The sequence below is a fragment of the Chanos chanos genome, chromosome 9, assembly GCF_902362185.1.
Source record: "Chanos chanos chromosome 9, fChaCha1.1, whole genome shotgun sequence".
NCBI lineage: Eukaryota > Metazoa > Chordata > Actinopteri > Gonorynchiformes > Chanidae > Chanos > Chanos chanos.
Window position 1 is genome coordinate 20,277,108 of NC_044503.1, and position 17,769 is coordinate 20,294,876.

Consider the following 17,769-nt stretch of genomic DNA (forward strand, 5'->3'; position numbering starts at 1 on the left):
CTGAAGTTAGATTTATGTTTGCTTCAATTCAGTTCAAATACATTTGATTTATGCAGGATGCTTTACACTACACATTGTCACAAAGCAGCCTTCTAGAATCCCAGACGTGAGATGTCCAGTGAAAGGCAATGCCCAAAAACGTCAATGTAGAGGAAATGTCTTTTGACAACAGCAGGCAGAAACCATGAGGAGAACCATGACTGAAAACCAGCATGGGCTCCTCTCAAGTCAGTGAGGATTTGGGTTGATCATGGAAGGGGTTAAATGAGATGTGAAGTGGAACAGAAGGTGCTGGAGCCTTGGACACATGCCCCAAAAGGCCTGGGTAGAGAGACAAAGAGAGACGAGGTGTTAGCGACGGGGTGAAACGTGTGATGACAAAGATAGCTAGTGTTACAGATGGCGTAAATGAGGAGAGATGTGGACGGAGCAATGCTGGGAGGGGGAATGGTGAGTGAGGGGTAGAGGAGATAGAGCAGCCTCGTTTTGTGTCTGGCCTGGGAGGACCACATTTACCTCATCCCACAGAGCAGGGTCCACCCCAACATACTGTCAGTACCTCTGTAAGGGAAGAGGGTGTACAGTTTAAGTGACACTCGACAGACATAGCTATGACAACCTGACTTAAAATGAAGAGAGGCAGGAAAACACGAGCATGCCTGCTTCCTAACACGCCAGCTCCTCACTAACGCTCTATGTCTATGATTGAGAGAGATCACATACAGCGACACCGACACAGCACTGCCGAATCCACGAATGAGTCCACCAGCTCCTGAATTTGGACCTGTGGCTATTCGCTCTATGACTGGAGAATTATTTTCCTTATATTTTTGCTCTTTAATGGAGGAAAATCTGCACTTATGTCAACCTTGGTCATTATTCAGCAGAAAAATTAGGATTATTAGCCCAATGTGACAGCATGAAATCCCTCAAGGAAAGATTAGCTTCAGTTTACACCACCTTGAGACTCATAGCCAAAGCCAATCAGCACGCATTGTGATGTGAAATACCTATAAAAGCTTTATTAATGTCCAAGTACCCCATTAGCATTTCTCCTACACTGCCCAAAGCACCGTTCAGTTAGAATACATTAACGCAAATGTTCACCCTGGCTCACCTCTCTCTCTCTCTCTCTCTCTCTCTCTCTCTCTCTCTCTCTCTCTCTCTCTCTCTCTCTTTCCCTCTCTCTTTGCTTGTGTCTATCAGGTTTGATAATTACATTATTTGCAGGAAGGACAGGCCTATTGCTTGAAAGCAGGAAACTTTCACCTAAAAAAATATGCTCTTAATCCCCTGGATTATCGTCATCATATGGTAGTGCGGGATGACACGCTGATTCCTGATTGACAGGCATCATGAGGACATAACACTCTGTCCAGACTGTGAGGATCCCATGTTGACCTTGACTGTGGCATAATCAGTCATGGAAAGAGTGGGCAGAGGGATCGGAGAGGGCATTAACTGTGGCGAACGCACCGTGACTGCTTTCCCGTACTCTGCCCTTCAGGAGGGGGTGGCGTGAATTAAATCAGCCAATGAATTAAAACAGTTACTTTTAATTTTTTTTTTTAAACCTCGCTCAAATCATCAGTAACCTGGAAACGAGAGAAACTAAATTTAGAAATGTGAATCAGTCGTTTGGGTAATGAAAGGAAAAGATGTCTGTGACACAAGAGTAATGCAAACCATTAAATCGCAGCTTCTCTATTCACACCGCAGGTATCGTATCAAGACAGTGTGGACTGTTTGTTCATGACGTTTGAGTAAGCATAAGTATAGAAGACGATCAGATACACTTTAGCCTCAGAACTGGTTCATATTTTCTCATTCTCTCTCTCTCTCTCTGTCCCAACCAGCAGTGCAGGTCCCTGGGCCGGTGGAGAACCTGCAGGTGGAGGCCACCTCACCGACCTCCATCCAGGCATCCTGGGACCCCCCAGCATATGCCAACGGACCCATCCAGGGGTACCGGCTGCTCTGGACTGAGACCTCCAGTGGGAAAGAACAGGTCAGTGTTTAAGGTCTGTGGTCAGGAAAAGTGAGGACCTAACCAAACCGAAACAGAGAGAAATAGTTTTTGAGCATTTTGGAACCGTCTGATATCTGAGTATGAATCCAGGTCTCAGGTGGTGTTTTCAACTTCATTTATATCTCAACTTGTGCTTGAAATGTTTTTACTGTTTTCTGCTTTTCAACTTGAGTGTTTTACCTGAGGGTCTGTGTGCAGCAGGGTCTTAAGGATGTGACTGAGGGAAGAACAAACAGGAAGGTCTTAGATCAGAAGCAAGTGGTAGATTACTGAATGAAGAAAATGAAGGAAGGGTTTAGTGGTAAATGATTGGATGAGAAAGTTAAGGAAGGATGTGGACACGCGGCTGGTGGAAGATGTTGGAGCAGGACATGGAGGAATAGCAAGGACAAGGAGAAATGGCCTAGATAAAGGGCTAGTGAAAGATAATTGGATGAAACACATGGAAGTAGGATGTATATACAGGGCTAGTGGAAGATGTTTGGATGAAAAACGTGGATGAAGGAAGTATATACAGGGCTAATGGAAGATGATTGGGAGAGGGTGATGAAAGGGCTCAGAGGAGGGGCATGGAGGAGGAAGCAGTTTGAGTAGAAAGCCCCTGAGTGAGAAAGGCTCAGGGAAAAGGCTGTAGGGGAAGAACCTAAAGCCTGGCTTCCCACAACAGATTTGACCAAGTATCCCTTTCCACGGCCCTGTAATGGAAAAGTGATATGTTAAAAATCACATGACATGTGACATTACAGCTTTAGTTTGCCCTCCTCTTTCTCCAGTGAGGTTGCTATGATGGTGTTTTTGTCCGATGATGTCTTTCTCCACTGTGATGATCACTACATAATGTTTGGGAGCTGTATACTCCATGTCAGCTGTGTACTGCAACATCTTAAAAAGATTCTGAATAAATATTTCACATCGTGCCTCCTCTCCTTAACCCACTTAAAGGGACAGCCTTGTGCACAAACGCAGAATTGCAATTAGTAGAATGATTCCCATTAGAAGAAACAAATTTGAGTTGAGTGCAGTTTGCTGTCCTGTTTTTGCTGTGTGGAACTGACTGAAGTCAGCAAACAAACAAACAAATAAATAAACAAACAAACAAGTTTTGATGTTGTTTTTGACGACCGACTGTATGATGGCTCGGGGGTGTTTTGGCGTTCATGCAGCGTTCGCGTGCTTCTCGGCTTTGCTTTTCAGAGCGTGGAAGTGAGTAGCCTGAGCTATAAAATGGAAGGATTGAAGAAGTTTACAGAATACTCTCTGCGCGTCCTGGCCTACAACCACTACGGACCGGGCACTACCACAGAGGACATCATCATCACCACCCTCTCCGACGGTAAGACTCTCTGACCCCCCACCCTGACCTGGGATCAGTTTGTTTGATTTTATCAGTTATCTGAATCCTTTTTGCTTGAAACACAAACCTGAATAACCTGGGTTAGAGAAAGCTTGAAAAATCTTAACAAGACTCCATTAAGCAGCCAAATACCCAATTTCCACCTGGAACGATTAGTGGATATTAAGTGATAATTAAAGAATCAGAGCGGAGGGGATGAGAGAGTTTCAGGATTCTCCATGTATTCATTTCACAGTAGACAAAAAAAACAAAAAAACTCTTCAGCTAGAGGCAGAAATCACCAGAACATCGCTGTCATTAAGAAAAAAAAAAGCCGAAATAGTCAAAGCATTATGAAAAATATTTATGTAATGCACGGAGCTGCCAATTAGAAACTAATGACAGAGTTTATTAGTCATTAATAAATGTCTCATCCCGTTTGACACGCCTGGGCTGCCATCAGCGTCTGCTTTCTCTATAATCAATTATGGGCAGTGTCACTCAACTTTGACAGCGGCTATGATACGTTCACTTTGACGAATGAGTTTGACTGGCTTCAGGCAAGTCACGTCTCCATTAAAGCAACTCAAAACCCCCCATACTAATTTAATTAGTCTTGGGAAAATTCCCCAGAGAGAGAGAGAGGGACAGAGTGAGAAAGAGAGAGAGAGAGAGAGAGAGAGAGAGAGAGAGAGAGAGTATGCTTTGCTTGCATGTATTTTCCATTACAACTGATGCCTTTTCAGGGATTTTATTTATTTATTTATTTTTCTTTTATTCCAGAACATTCTTTCTTAGTGCTGGTACTTTGACATTTTTGACTGAATTCCCCCTTCAACATAAGTGTGCTCTAAAGGATCACAATAGCTTGTTTTTGGAACAGAAGCATACTCTTTTTCTCCGGCTGATCTCGTCTGGGTTTTACACACATGTCTTGTCTCAGGAGAGCACTGCTCCATTGCCTGAGGCTAAATTAGGCTATTTCAGGGCAGCTACAGAACAGGTCCAATCCAATACAAATATCAATTGTCAAAAACTGACGTCAAACCCCCAATATCAGACATCAGCCATCAGCCATCAGCCAAAACCAAGTCTTCTCATTAGAATACACTGCTGTGTTTATTCATTCTCCTATTCCCTCATGTGTCTGCAGAACAAAATCTGTTTGTTTTTCTCCATCTCTTAAGTTTGTCAATTCTTACATATCAAAGCCAATGCTTTGTTTTTTCTCATACGTCCTGTATGATGGCTGAAGCTGTTTGGTTCTGTTTTAAACAGTTGGTCTGTTTAAAAACGGAACAAAACGGTGTATGTAAAAGAGCCATTTCTAAATGCAGCAATTCAAGGTCTTTATAAGCCTGGCTCTGGTAGGGAAACGATGCACTGGGACCTTCCTAGTTTGATTCCCTTTAGCCTGAGGCTAATACATTTAAAGTAGAACAAATTAACATAGAGGTTTGATCAGTCCAGTCAAAGAGTCCATAACACGAGCCCATAGCACGTTTGGCTTTGGAAATAAACCGTGGCTTTTGATTTCCGATCAAGCCTCCTGATTAGCTGTCTAACATGCCAAGGAATCGACGGAAGGTGTTAAGCTCCGGGATTATGCGCGCCGTAATTCTCGGAAGATTTTAAACAGTCCAGGCCTTATCAGCGGCCCCCCAGGCGGGAAGGGGGGGGGGCTGTATCTGTCAGTGGCAAACAAATCGGTTTGCCTGTCATCAAGAAAAAGCTTTTACGAGTCTGAGAGCTATTCAGCCTTTTGAGTAGAATGTCTCTGACACATTCTCACTTTTGCCCTTCTTACCTTGAGGAGTTTCCCTTGTTTCCTCTTTATCCTATTCTGGCTGCATCCTCCAATGGACGGAAAGAGAGAGAGAGAGAGAGAGAGAGAGACCCTGAGGTCAGCTTCTATTAGAGGAGGGAGAAAACAAGGGGAAGAGAGCGAAAAGGAAAGAGAGTGTTTATGTGTCACTCCACACTGACTCTCCATCCTTCTATCAAAGCTTCACCGCTCATTGCTCACACACCTCTCTCTCTCCCTCTCTCTCTCTGCACAAAGACACTTTTCTCTCTCTTTCTGTCTCTCTCTCTCTCTTTCTCTCTCTGTCTCTCCTGCTCTCCACACACACAGACACTTTTCTCTCTCCCTCTTTCTATCTCCATCTCTCTTTATCTCTCTCTCTTTTTGTCCCTTTATCTCTCGTTCTGTTTCCTCCCATTCTCAGTCCCTCTCTCCCGTCCTAGTGATTTTTAGAGTGCACATCTCCACCCAGCACCAATTAATGCACGGCCACCATTTCTCTATCTCCTCCCAGACCCTTTCGGTCCTCCCTTCTCCATCGCTCTCTCACTCTCTCTCTCTCTCCGTGCAGGAGGTGCCAAGTGAGGCTCAGGGGGTCTCCGTTCTGATGCTGCTGTGAGACTCACTTATTTGCTGGATTGTCTCTTTGCATTAGCTTCAGACTTGGCTAAGAGGCTGCGGGAATTTATTGTCTGTCAGCTTCCATTAGCGGCGGACCCGCTCAACATCTCAAATGAGCCACCAGACATGCCTTTTCCATTTCCCTGTTAATTAAAGCCTCTCGTGTGCTCTAATGAAATTGTGTGCAGCATCTCTTCTCCCCTCTCTCTCTCTTTTTTGTCCTTCTCCATTTTTTCCTCAATGGCCCTTCTTCTCAGAGGTAATTAATGACCTTTTACCTCTATAACGCCAGCCCAACGGGCCAAGAGGAATACTGCTGCATGTGTGTGTGTGTGTGTGTGTGCGTGTGCGTGTGCATGTGCACGTGTGTGTGAATGTGTGTCTGTGTGTCAAAAAATTGTCATCAGCCAAAGAACAGTTGTTTCCCTCTGGTTCAAAAGCCAATCTAAATTCCTGTGGGCGGAGAGACGTCTGTGATGAGCGTCTGTTGTGGGGTTGCTTTAAAAGATAACTTTTGAAGGTCTTGTAGCTAAAGCTCATTACCGTTGCCATAATTCTCATTAAGTATGAGAACAATTAGGTGTCCCAGAGATAAGAAAACAGCTGAAAATATCTGGAGTGTCTCTCATCCCAGCCGTGCTAAAGCCGTTTCTATTAAACAGAGAGCGAGTTTGAATAAAGGAATGAAAAAAAGAAAAAGCCAGACTAGAGCTCCTGACTGGAAACTGGCATGAGGAAAAGGTCAATTCTGTCTGGACCTGTCAGGTTGTGGGGCACCCTGAAGAGGTCATTTCCATTCTTTAAAGAAGCTGTGAATTGAGAGAAGCTTGATTGAGTGGCCTTTTTAGCATCCCAAAACCGCCTCCGTTTCTTCAGAAAGACTCCACAGAAGCCATCCGAACCCTCTCAGATAGACTGACGATGTCCTTCACGTGTCAGTGAACATAATGAATACAGAACACACGTAAATAATCTAATAGGTCACTGCTGAAGAGAGAACCAGATCAGTTCGTAATCTAGCATGAGGAATCCAGTGCGTTTGTTTGTGTTTATATTTACCGACATTTATCGCCGTGAAGCAAATTTGTGGATTGATTTCCAATTGGCAGCCATGGAGAAAAGAGGGAATCAGCAATGGCTTCCCATGGCATCCGGAAAGGGCACGTCTGTCTCGGGTTTTCCCCCAGAGACTGGGTCTAATTCACTCAGTGAGCTTTACCAGTCCGCTGGGGTTATCTCGTGACCTGACCTCTGATCTCTCCCTAAAGGAGGTCACAACCTTTGCCCCATTGCTCAGCATTTGCCAGAAATAATTGACTTGTGGAATTGTAAGATGCTAACACAATGACTTATATCTTCATAATGATTTAAATACTGAAAAACTAACTCTACCGTTTCTTTTTCTCTCTCCTTTCCTCTGCAGTTCCTAGTGCTCCTCCTCAGAATGTTTCGCTGGAGGTGGTCTACTCACGCGTAAGTAACAGTGAAAGCTCAAGATTACACTGCGTTAATTTCAGCTGATGTGGACATTTAGCTAATGTAAAGACCAGATGCACTATCACTCTCTCATCCTAGAGTCATTTAGAGTGTTTGATGCAGACCTGGTTTGTATTGCAATACAAACAAAGGGTCCTACTGTCTGAGGAATAACGGTTTTGTCTAAAAGAGTTTTGAACACATTATTTAAACTGATCATGCATACAATCTGACCTGGAGGATTATCAAATGCAGAAAGACTGATACAGTTAGAGCGCTGTATTTGCCTTAGAGCTTTTCTTTAATTGTTTTGTTTAATTTTAGAGATTATGTCCCTGTAAAGACATATTCAAGTGGAGATCAGACACTTGTATAAGAGATGTGTGTGCTGTGTGTGCGGACATCCGTGTGCATGTGCATGTGTGTGTGTGTGTGTGTATGTGTGTGTGTGTGTGTGTGTGTGTGTGTGCGTGTGTGTGGAGTGTTTCAGCAAATTTCACTATTAATTATTATATAAATAGACCAAAGATCCCATGTTTATGGGCTTATATTTAATGAGCAGACTCAATCTTGTGAGCACTCTCTGAATATGAAAAAGATCCTGAGCATTTAAAAGATGAAAACGGACAGAGACACAAGGGCTAAAGTAGTCAGCATGCTGAGTGACACCTTGTGTTTGTGTGGTAGTGCAGAGCGAGGATTAACCAGGATTGTGTTTTCATTCTCTTAAGGATTCCCAAATCTGATCAGAACCATAAGACTACCTTACACATAGAAGGAAAGGACACCTCTGTCCAGATAACCTCCATCAAATCTAACCAAACGTGACTTTTGAAATCCGTAAATGAACACCACTGCGCTTAAAACAGAAGGTGGGTTTAGTCACACTGGCGGGAAAAATAAATTTAAATTCAGCAGGGAGAGATTATACAAAATGCAAAATTAATTTAGTGGTTTTCATAATTACAGTTACAGACAGTTTTGATGAGTGTGTTTAAACAGATGGCTTCACTGTTTCCCTACGCTGGAAAGAGTCTCTGTTCTGTGTGTTAATATTCTAATTATTTATGGAATTACACCCCCGAGGAACATGGATATTTTGGGATGTCTCTGTCCTGGACTTCGCATGGAGTCTGAATGAAACAGGCCACAAATGATGTAGTTACACTGTCTGTTATCTGAGCACTAATCTGTGGTGGAAGAAGCTTTGGTGGTGTGGGAGGGGCTGTGGATTGAGTTGAAATCCTCTGTGGTGGGGGGCGGGTGGGGCAGAGGGGGGAGATTTGATGGTGTGGAGGGGGCAACATGTAATACGTGTATATTGTATTTTCCTGCTGTGCAGCCCTGGAGAAATCGCCTTAGCAAAATGTAACTCACTGACCCTCACACGTGACCTCTGACTTTGCCAGATATTAAAGCATATTGCCAACGAGTATTGAGAAAAGAGAGAGAGAAAAAAAAAAACCTTACGGAATTACTCATTGCTGTAATCCTTCACTCGTGTAGGAAACTCATTAAACTCATTCAGGCTGATTAGTTGATTAAAATTGACAGTTTGACCTAACATAGCATATACCACGTGTATGCATTAGGCATGATGTTAAAGGCATGTTACGTGCACGTTACATCCTGGGTTTTGTTGGCAGCTGCTGTAATGATGTTTATATGTGTGTGCTTGTGTATAGATGAGTCACAGTCTGTACTGCACTGGTTTAAATGTGACTGTTAAAAACTATTTGTCAGCTTCAGGCAACTGCTTCAGTTTGTCTGCAGAGCTCTGCAGAGGAGAGGGGTGTACACCCACTCTGCATCTTTGCTCTCATCCGTCTCTAATGATAGAGGAATGAACAGACAGACAGACAGACAGAGGTTCTGTATATTCTGCCTCAGTTTGACACAGATGTACAGTCACGCAGTGGAATGGTAGGGCTGTCATACAACACTAATGCTGATGGTGTTACAGCGGAGTGAAAAGCCCACTGAGGGTGTGTGTGGTAATTTGACAGGTTTCTAATAAATGACGAAATTGATCGGTTGCGTTAATGAGCACCCACGCCACTCTCTATCTCTCTCTCTCTCTCTCTCTCTCTCTCTCTCTCTCTCTCTCTCTCTTTCTCTCTCTCTTACGTTCTCTTTCACTCTCTCTGTCTTTCTCTGTCTATCTCTCTCTCTCAGCTCTGCTCTTCTGTCTCTTCTGCTGAAGAATATGAATGCAGTAATACACACAGAATAACTGAACAAAAAGTCTTTTTCTCTCTCTCTCTCTCTTTCTCTCCCTCGCACTGTTTCTCTCTTCCTGTTTCCTCCCTGTCTTCTCTCCCTGTCCTTGTTAGGACTCTTCAGGGTAAAGGTTTGACATGAATAGTGAAAGCCCACAGACAAACTGTGAGCTGGAGCAGTAGAGTTTGAGCGGAGGCAGAAAGTGTCTATATTTACAATATCCCCCCCCCCCCCCACACACACACCTTTTAAACCTCCCTTTTCAGTCCATTCTTGTCTTCTACTCTCTCCCCTGCGCATTGCCGTGTCCCTTGGCACATGTTTAAGGCTCAGAACACAATGGCGGGAGTCGTGGCGGTGAAGAGAGCAGCCGGCGTGAGCCAGCAGATAAAATGAATGTGTTTATTACAGGAAATTGTGTTTCATTGTCTGGCTGGGCACACATTGTGCCTTTCTGAATTGCAGAGGTCATTTTTTCTTTTCTTCTTTTTGTTATTTCTTTTCTCTCTTTCTTTCTTTATTTTTTGCCGAGTTATGACTCTAACAAAAGGAAATCAACAGACCACGTAAATGCAGAATGCAGTTTAGTTCAGGGTGGGGAGGTGGGGAGGGGGTTGGTTTGGGCTGGAAATGATGCCAAGATGAGGCCAGTCATTTGAAAACAATACACAAATAAACAGAGAATATGATGATTTCACATTTTTCCTTTGTCTGGCCATGGACAGGGAAGTAGATGTTTTCGTTTGTTTGTTTATTTGTTTGTTTGTTTTCAAGGATAGTGAGTTGAGACATAGTAGGTCTGGACCCCAGTAAGACCCTGCAGGTTGGTGCTTTTGTTGCAGTTAGACCTACAGACCCACCAGCCTGTCCTTCTCCCTTTCAGAGAGAACCAGCTCCCTTGGAGCCTTCTTTGGCTAAATAAATAAACATATGACTTCAGTATATTTTCAAAAAGGCACTGGACTCAATCTGGACTTTCTGGGAGCAACTCAGGGATGGTCATTAAACTCCTATTAAACTACAGTGACATCCTTTCACTCTCTCTCTCCTTTTCTCGATCCCACTGGCCTCTCCAGACGGGGACGAGGCGTGCCAGTCCTGGCCCAGCCGCTGGCCTCATTTCTCAGATCCCCTCCCAAAGCTAAACGCCCCACTGATGGATCAGGGGAAGACGGAGCTAGCGTTAGAGAAAGGAAACATTTTCATTTTTCAGGTGGAAAATTAAACTGTCTATTTGTGCTTCATTTCCTCTGGAGGTAGAGGTTGAAACAGACGGAATGAGATGGATGGCCTCTATAAACGAATGAAAGAGAAAACGGCAGAGCCAGGAGCACGGGAGAACGACGGGGCAGTTTATCTAGTCTGACACAAATGGACCGAGTCATAATCGCTCAACACACACATGCTACGCAAATAACAATCTCTTAAAGAATGTGAAAAACACACATCAGTTTGAACAATCATTAACGATTTTTTTCTCCCTCCGTTTATTGTCACATATTGATATTTCGTTTTGTATTCTTTGCGCCGAGTAAGTTTTGCATGTCTAATACTTTTATTGAAGCCGTTCAGAACTAATAAGCATTCATAGTGTGTCTGAGCCAGAGCTGTGTGGCCTGCCAACGCCACCAGAACCAAACAGACTCATGCTAATGGACCATCACAATGGACTGAAAGCATATCTGAGTTCTTTTGAAGCCCGGTCAGACACAGTGAAAAACCCCTCTGGCACTCATGCGTTTATGCAATGCTCTATACACAAAAGCCGTAATATTGACTATGTGTCTGAATTGGTATGACGGCCTGTGTGTGTTTCTGTGTGTGTGTGTGTGTGTACATGAGAGAGAGAGAGAGAGAGAGAGAGGGAGAGAGAGAGAGAGAGATTGTGTGTGTGTGTGTGTGTGTGTGTGTGTGTGTGTGTGTGTGTGTGTGTGTGTGTGAGAGAGAGGGACAGAGATTGTGTGTGTGTGTGTGTGTGCTGTGAAGTTAAGAGAAAGGGACAGATGAAAGAGTGAGTCCATAGGAAGAGAGGGATAGATGAAAGAGCCATCCTCCCGCAGCTGGGAACAGAAGCTTAACTGAGGACTGTAGGGGTAGTCGAAGGAAAGGGAATCAGTTCATTTACTCCAAACTCAGCAGCACCGAATACGACTATCAGTTTCTGATCCGTGTCGAAATCGTCCCGAGGCTCTGTCACAATGACAACCATATTGAGTCACGACAATGATAACCATAATGAGTCAATACAATGATAACCATACTGAGTCATTACCATTATAACCATACTGAGTCATGACAATGATAACCACATTGAGTCATTACAATGATAACCATACAGAGTCACGGCAATGACAACCATACTGAGTCAGTACAATGACAACCATACTGATTCATTACAATGATAACCATACTGAGTCACTGCAATGACAACAATACAGAGTCACAACAAAGATAACCATACTGATTCATTACAATGATAACCATACTGAGTCATGACAATGATAACCATACTGAGTCACAACAATGATAACTATACTGAGTCACGACAGTGATAACCATAATGAGTCATTACAATGATAACCATACTGATTCATGACAATGATAACCATACTGAGTCATTGCAATGACAACAATACAGAGTCTTGACAATGATAACCATACAGAGTCACAACAATGATAACTATACTGAGTCACGACAGTGATAACCATAATGAGTCATTACAATGATAACCATACTGAGTCACAACAATGATAACCATACTGATTCATTACAATGATAACCATACTGATTCATTACAATGATAACCATACTGATTCATTACAATGATAACCATACTGAGTCATGACAATGATAAATGTATTGAGTGACAACAATGAAAACCGTACTGAGTGACGACAATGATAACCATACTGAATGATGATGTGATAACCATACTGAGTCACTACAATGATAACAATACTGAAACACGACAATGATAACCACACTGAATCACTACAATGATAACCATACTGAGTGACAACAATGATAACCACACTGAATCACTTCAATGATAACCAGACTGAGTCACTACAATGATAACCATACTGAGTCATGACGAGTCATGACAATGATAAATGCACAGAGTCAGGACAATGATAACTTTATGGATTTGTGACAAAGATAATCATATAGAGTCACAACTCTTCGTGGAACATTCATTTTCCCACAAAACACCAATACCCAGAGCATTAGCCACTGTTTTCCAAATACCTCACTGTTCTTGTCTGTGTAAGGTGCTATTTCTGTGACAATAAACAGACAAATGAGTACCACAATGGAGAGAGCTGGCAGCCGGTTATCTTCCCTGTGATTTCCTTTCTTTAACCTGATCCCTCAGTAGGTACTGACGCTACCGTCCTAATGGTTAGCTTATGGATAAGTCTTTGATCTCTGCCTGAAGCAAACATTCTTTATGAGCTGGAATGTGAACTGACATTTAGAAATACAGCACACATCCCCAGCAGTCAACGCATCCATTAAGCAGCACTTCCATAGGCCCATCTCCACCACACCACCGATCGATTAGAGGTTGAAAGCCATAACTATTGAGCAAAACAGTGTAATCTGGGGATTCATTTTTAAGACTCTGAAGTTCAGCTCTTGTGAGATATTAAATTCAGAGAGAAAGAGAAAGGAAACGGTTAGGGAGTTGGTGAGAGCGAAAGTGAGACAGTGAGTGAAAGAGCGATAGAGAGATAGAGACCGCGTGTGGAGCAGTGTGGAGTGTAAAATCTCGACTCATCAATTGGATCGACCGGGCTGCTTGGACTGGAGATTCTTAAGTCAGTGATGAAACGTAAGGAACTGCACCTGTGTGACCGGCCCTGTCCCAATACCCAAACCTTTTTCTCTTTCACTGAGGTCCTAAACAATATATTAGCGGTCAAGGGAAAAAGTTTAGCAGTAACTTCACCCCAATGTAACTGTTCTTTATCACATATTCAATCTGACAAGGGAAGAAGGACACGTGGAAACAGGGAGCAGTTGAGGGAACTGAACGGGTCTTTGTGATGTAGTCTCCTCACATTCAGTTCACTCACATTTGTGTCCAGGAGAAGAGAGGAGATAGAAGGACACTTGGCTTGGATAATTCAGATACAGCGCATTTTCCTCAGGTCATCGTTGTAGGTGAATTACACCCTGTGAAGAGCTTTTGCAGGCTCGCAGAGACTCTGACTGAGTAGCCTGGTTTCTTCCAGAACAGTCCTAATTCCATCCTCGGAAGAGGCTCGACGGGGCTTCCTTTAAATATAAAAGAGAGCCAACAAAAGGTCTTTTATCTGTCTGGTCGTGTCAGGCGATTGTGTGACGCCGAGACTTTGCTCAGTTATAAATCTCCTGCGGGGACGAGCGTAGGCGAGGCTCTGTTCAGACACTGGAGAGAGAGAGAGAGACCATGGCAATTGTGTATCTTCTCCCCAAAAAAACAAGAGGCCATGACAAGAGCCCACACAGAGAGAGAGCGTGTGTGTCGGCTGGCCCGTGGGGAGCAGGTGACGGCGAGGAGCTGTCAGTATGAGATGTACCCCCCCACCCCCCTCCCCCCCCTACAGAGACGACAGGAATCGCTGGTCTCAGGTGGGAGGAATGTTCAAACAGCTGTTTTTCTTTTATTTTGCCATCTTTTTTCTCACACACCTTCACCCTGCTCAGGGAAACCTGTTTCTGTCTGCTTCATTTAAATCCCAGCAATAAAAATGCAAGAGCAGATGACGACTGATAAAAAAAGAAGATTAAAAAAGAAAGAAAGAAAAAGATTTAAAGATGAGACTTCTTGCTTGTATGTCTTGGGTGTCTTTTCTATGTGTGGATATGTTCCTACTGGCATGATTCGAGTTTTTGTTGTTGTTGTTGTTGTTGTTTGTGTTGTTTTGTTTTGTTTTGTTTTGCGGTTTGCGGAGATTGTTTTGTTTTGTTTTGTTCTGTTTTGTTTTTACCAAGACTGAATCAAACATCACCGCTGATGCTGTGTCTAAACTGAGTGTAAAATGTCTATTGGGCTTACCCTGCCCGTAACCTACTTCACAATGAGGAAGAACAGCATTTCCCTGTCAGTTACTCTTTTCCACAACACATGGGTATATTCTCTTTAACATTACTGAGGAAAAGAGAAATCTATGAGTAGTCTCCTCTCTCTCTCTCTCTCTCTCTCTCTCTCTCTCTCTCTCTCTTTTTTCTCCAGGTGTCTCGGTGACCTTCTCTCTTTTTTTCCTCTTCTCTTCAGTGCTTCCCCACCTCACCTGGTTTTAGACACAGGAGATATTGGTTGAAAAGGAGTGTGAGGTTATTAGCAGTAGAGACTGGAGTACACAGTCTTGTTTTGTTTTTCTTTGGGGGCTTGTTTGCCAATCTGGGATTGTTCTGAGGCGTGTTCTTGTGGTAGATGTTTGCCTAATTAGAGCTGAGTCGAAACCCAAATGACACACAGAGTTTCTCTCTCCCTAATCGTTAACCCTCTATCCAGACCATATTTCCACATAGCCTGTCTATCCAACCCAGTGTCTGTGTCTGGAGGCTCTGGAATCTGTGAAGGCTCAGAGCTGCTTCTGCTGGTTTTACAACCAGTGTAATCGATGAAGATTACGGGTCTGAACCCTGGCAAACAGGTGTCTGTAAATGTTAATGAATTCCCTTGCACCCGGTCGGGCAAACAGCTGGTCCCTGCACACAACACAGCAAACACACATATTTCAGACAATGCATGAGTGAGGCATAGGATTAGAAACTATAGACAGGGAGAGGCAAGCAAAAGAGCAAGAGAGTGGGAGGAGAGAGAGCAAGAGAGAGAGAGAGAGATAGTGAAAGGGAAAGGGAGAGGGAGAGGTTCTGCAGGGGACCGGTAAGATTTTGGAGATATACCCATGTGTGATATGCAAGGAATGTTCCAGAGAAAGCGTGTTTTCTACTCTGTCAGTCCTGCTCTCTCACCCAGGCCCCAGAGGAAATGAAAACCTAACGAGAGAGAAGAGCAACAGATACATCAGGATAGACCTGACGCCTTTCTCTCAGCGCCGTCGCCTGCATTTTAATTGGGTCATTTGCATGTTAACAGGCTTTTCATTCAACCCCCCTACTCCCCATCCCCCACCAAAATCCCCCGCCCGCCCGCTCGCCTGTGCCCCCTTCTACAGATGGCATAGCTGTCCCCTGCGTGCCAGGCAGCTGGCATCAACTCAAAGCATCACTGACTCAGTGCGACAGTCGTTAAACATTCGAGAGGATCTCCGCGCGTCAACGAGCCAGCGCAGGCTCCGCAGCTTAGCTCACCGCATCCATCCCAGACCTTTCCCAAAGGTTAATTAATCCGAAACCACACGCCCAAACATGTCTGGAGCCAGACGGGCACAACAGGTGTAAAAGTTGTGTAGAAAGACTTCTGATCAACTGTTGACGTTTTGACTTTTCCTTCTTTTTTTAGAGAGAGAGAGGCAGAAAGAGAGCGTGTATCAGGGCTGGGTTTTGTTTACACACTGATCCTTTCCACGCATTAATTGACAGTTCTGTCTGACTGGTCCTGCTGGGCCGGTGCTAAGGAGCCCGTCAAATCAATTCAAATCCTCCCCTGGTTTGGTGAGCAACAGGAGTGGCTCCTCAGGAAGGCACAGGCATACTTATTACAGAGAACCAACAAGAGCATACTCATTAAGGCAGAACATACTGCTCTACTATACACCAGATATAAGGATAAACATTATCTCAAATAAACAGCAACAACAGCAAAACAAAAACAAAACAAAACAAAACAAAAATCAAATTAATTCAGATTAAATGGGATTTGTTACATGCTCTGGTGAAATTATGTTCATTGAAGCAGCTTAATTAATTTATTTGTTTCTTTATTTACCCCCCCCCCCCCCCCAAAAAAAAGTCAAAGAGTGTTGTCTTGAGACAAAAGAGAGGCAAAAGAGCTAAGTGGGTATGTCTGTGTCTATATGCTTGTGCCTCAGAGACACAGGTCTGACTCGTTTCTTGCATCTTAGAGACACAGGTCTGACTTGTTTCTTGTGTCTTAGAGACACAGGTCTGACTCGTTTCTTGTATCTTAGAGACACAGGTCTGACTCGTTTCTTGTGTCTTAGAGATACAGGTCTGACTCGTTTCTTGTGTCTTAGAGACACAGGTCTGACTCGTTTCTTGTGTCTTAGAGACACAGGTCTGACTCGTTTCTTGTGTCTTAGAGATACAGGTCTGACTCGTTTCTTGTATCTTAGAGACACAGGTCTGACTCATTTCTTGTATCTTAGAGGCACAGGTCTGACTCGTTTCTTGTGTCTTAGAGACACAGGTCTGACTCATTTCTTGTATCTTAGAGACACAGGTCTGACTCGTTTCTTGTATCTTAGAGACACAGGTCTGACTCATTTCTTGTATCTTAGAGACACAGGTCTGACTCGTTTCTTGTATCTTAGAGACACAGGTCTGACTCGTTTCTTGTATCTTAGAGACACAGGTCTGACTCATTTCTTGTATCTTAGAGACACAGGTCTGACTCATTTCTTGTATCTTAGAGACACAGGTCCGACTCATTTCTTGTATCTTAGAGACACAGGTCTGACTCGTTTCTTGTATCTTAGAGACACAGGTCTGACTCATTTCTTGTATCTTAGAGGCACAGGTGTGACTCGTTTCTTGTGTCTTAGAGACACAGGTCTGACTCGTTTCTTGTATCTTAGAGACACAGGTCTGACTCATTTCTTGTATCTTAGAGACACAGGTCTGACTCGTTTCTTGTATCTTAGAGACACAGGTCTGACTCGTTTCTTGTATCTTAGAGACACAGGTCTGACTCATTTCTTGTATCTTAGAGGCACAGGTCTGACTCATTTCTTGTATCTTAGAGACACAGGTCCGACTCATTTCTTGTATCTTAGAGGCACAGGTCTGACTCGTTTCTTGTATCTTAGAGACACAGGTCTGACTCGTTTCTTGTATCTTAGAGACACAGGTCTGACTCGTTTCTTGTATCTTAGAGACACAGGTCTGACTCATTTCTTGTGTTTTAGAGGCACAGGTCTGACTCGTTTCTTGTATCTTGGAGACACAGGTCTGACTCATTTCTCATTACTTCAATTCTGATTCTGCTTGGCACAGACAAGTTTGATGTTTAATTTTCTTGATTAATCATGTATGACACACACACACACACACACACACACACACACACACTCACGCACACCAGGCCTGTCAATCATCAGTCAAGCTGTGCGGACACTGAAAACCTCATAGCTCACACAAACAGTGGCAAA

General features: G+C 43.6%; 1 protein-coding gene across 1 annotated transcript in view; it reads left to right on the top strand.

Annotated features, from left to right (window-relative positions):
* dcc (DCC netrin 1 receptor) overlaps positions 1–17,769 on the top strand; it is a 263,672-nt gene that overhangs the window by 196,674 nt on the left and 49,229 nt on the right. The window contains exons 13-15 of the mRNA XM_030785285.1: positions 1,860–2,008; positions 3,224–3,362; positions 7,211–7,260. Coding sequence (XP_030641145.1) covers positions 1,860–2,008; positions 3,224–3,362; positions 7,211–7,260 — 338 coding nt within the window. The remainder of the gene's footprint in view (positions 1–1,859; positions 2,009–3,223; positions 3,363–7,210; positions 7,261–17,769) is intronic.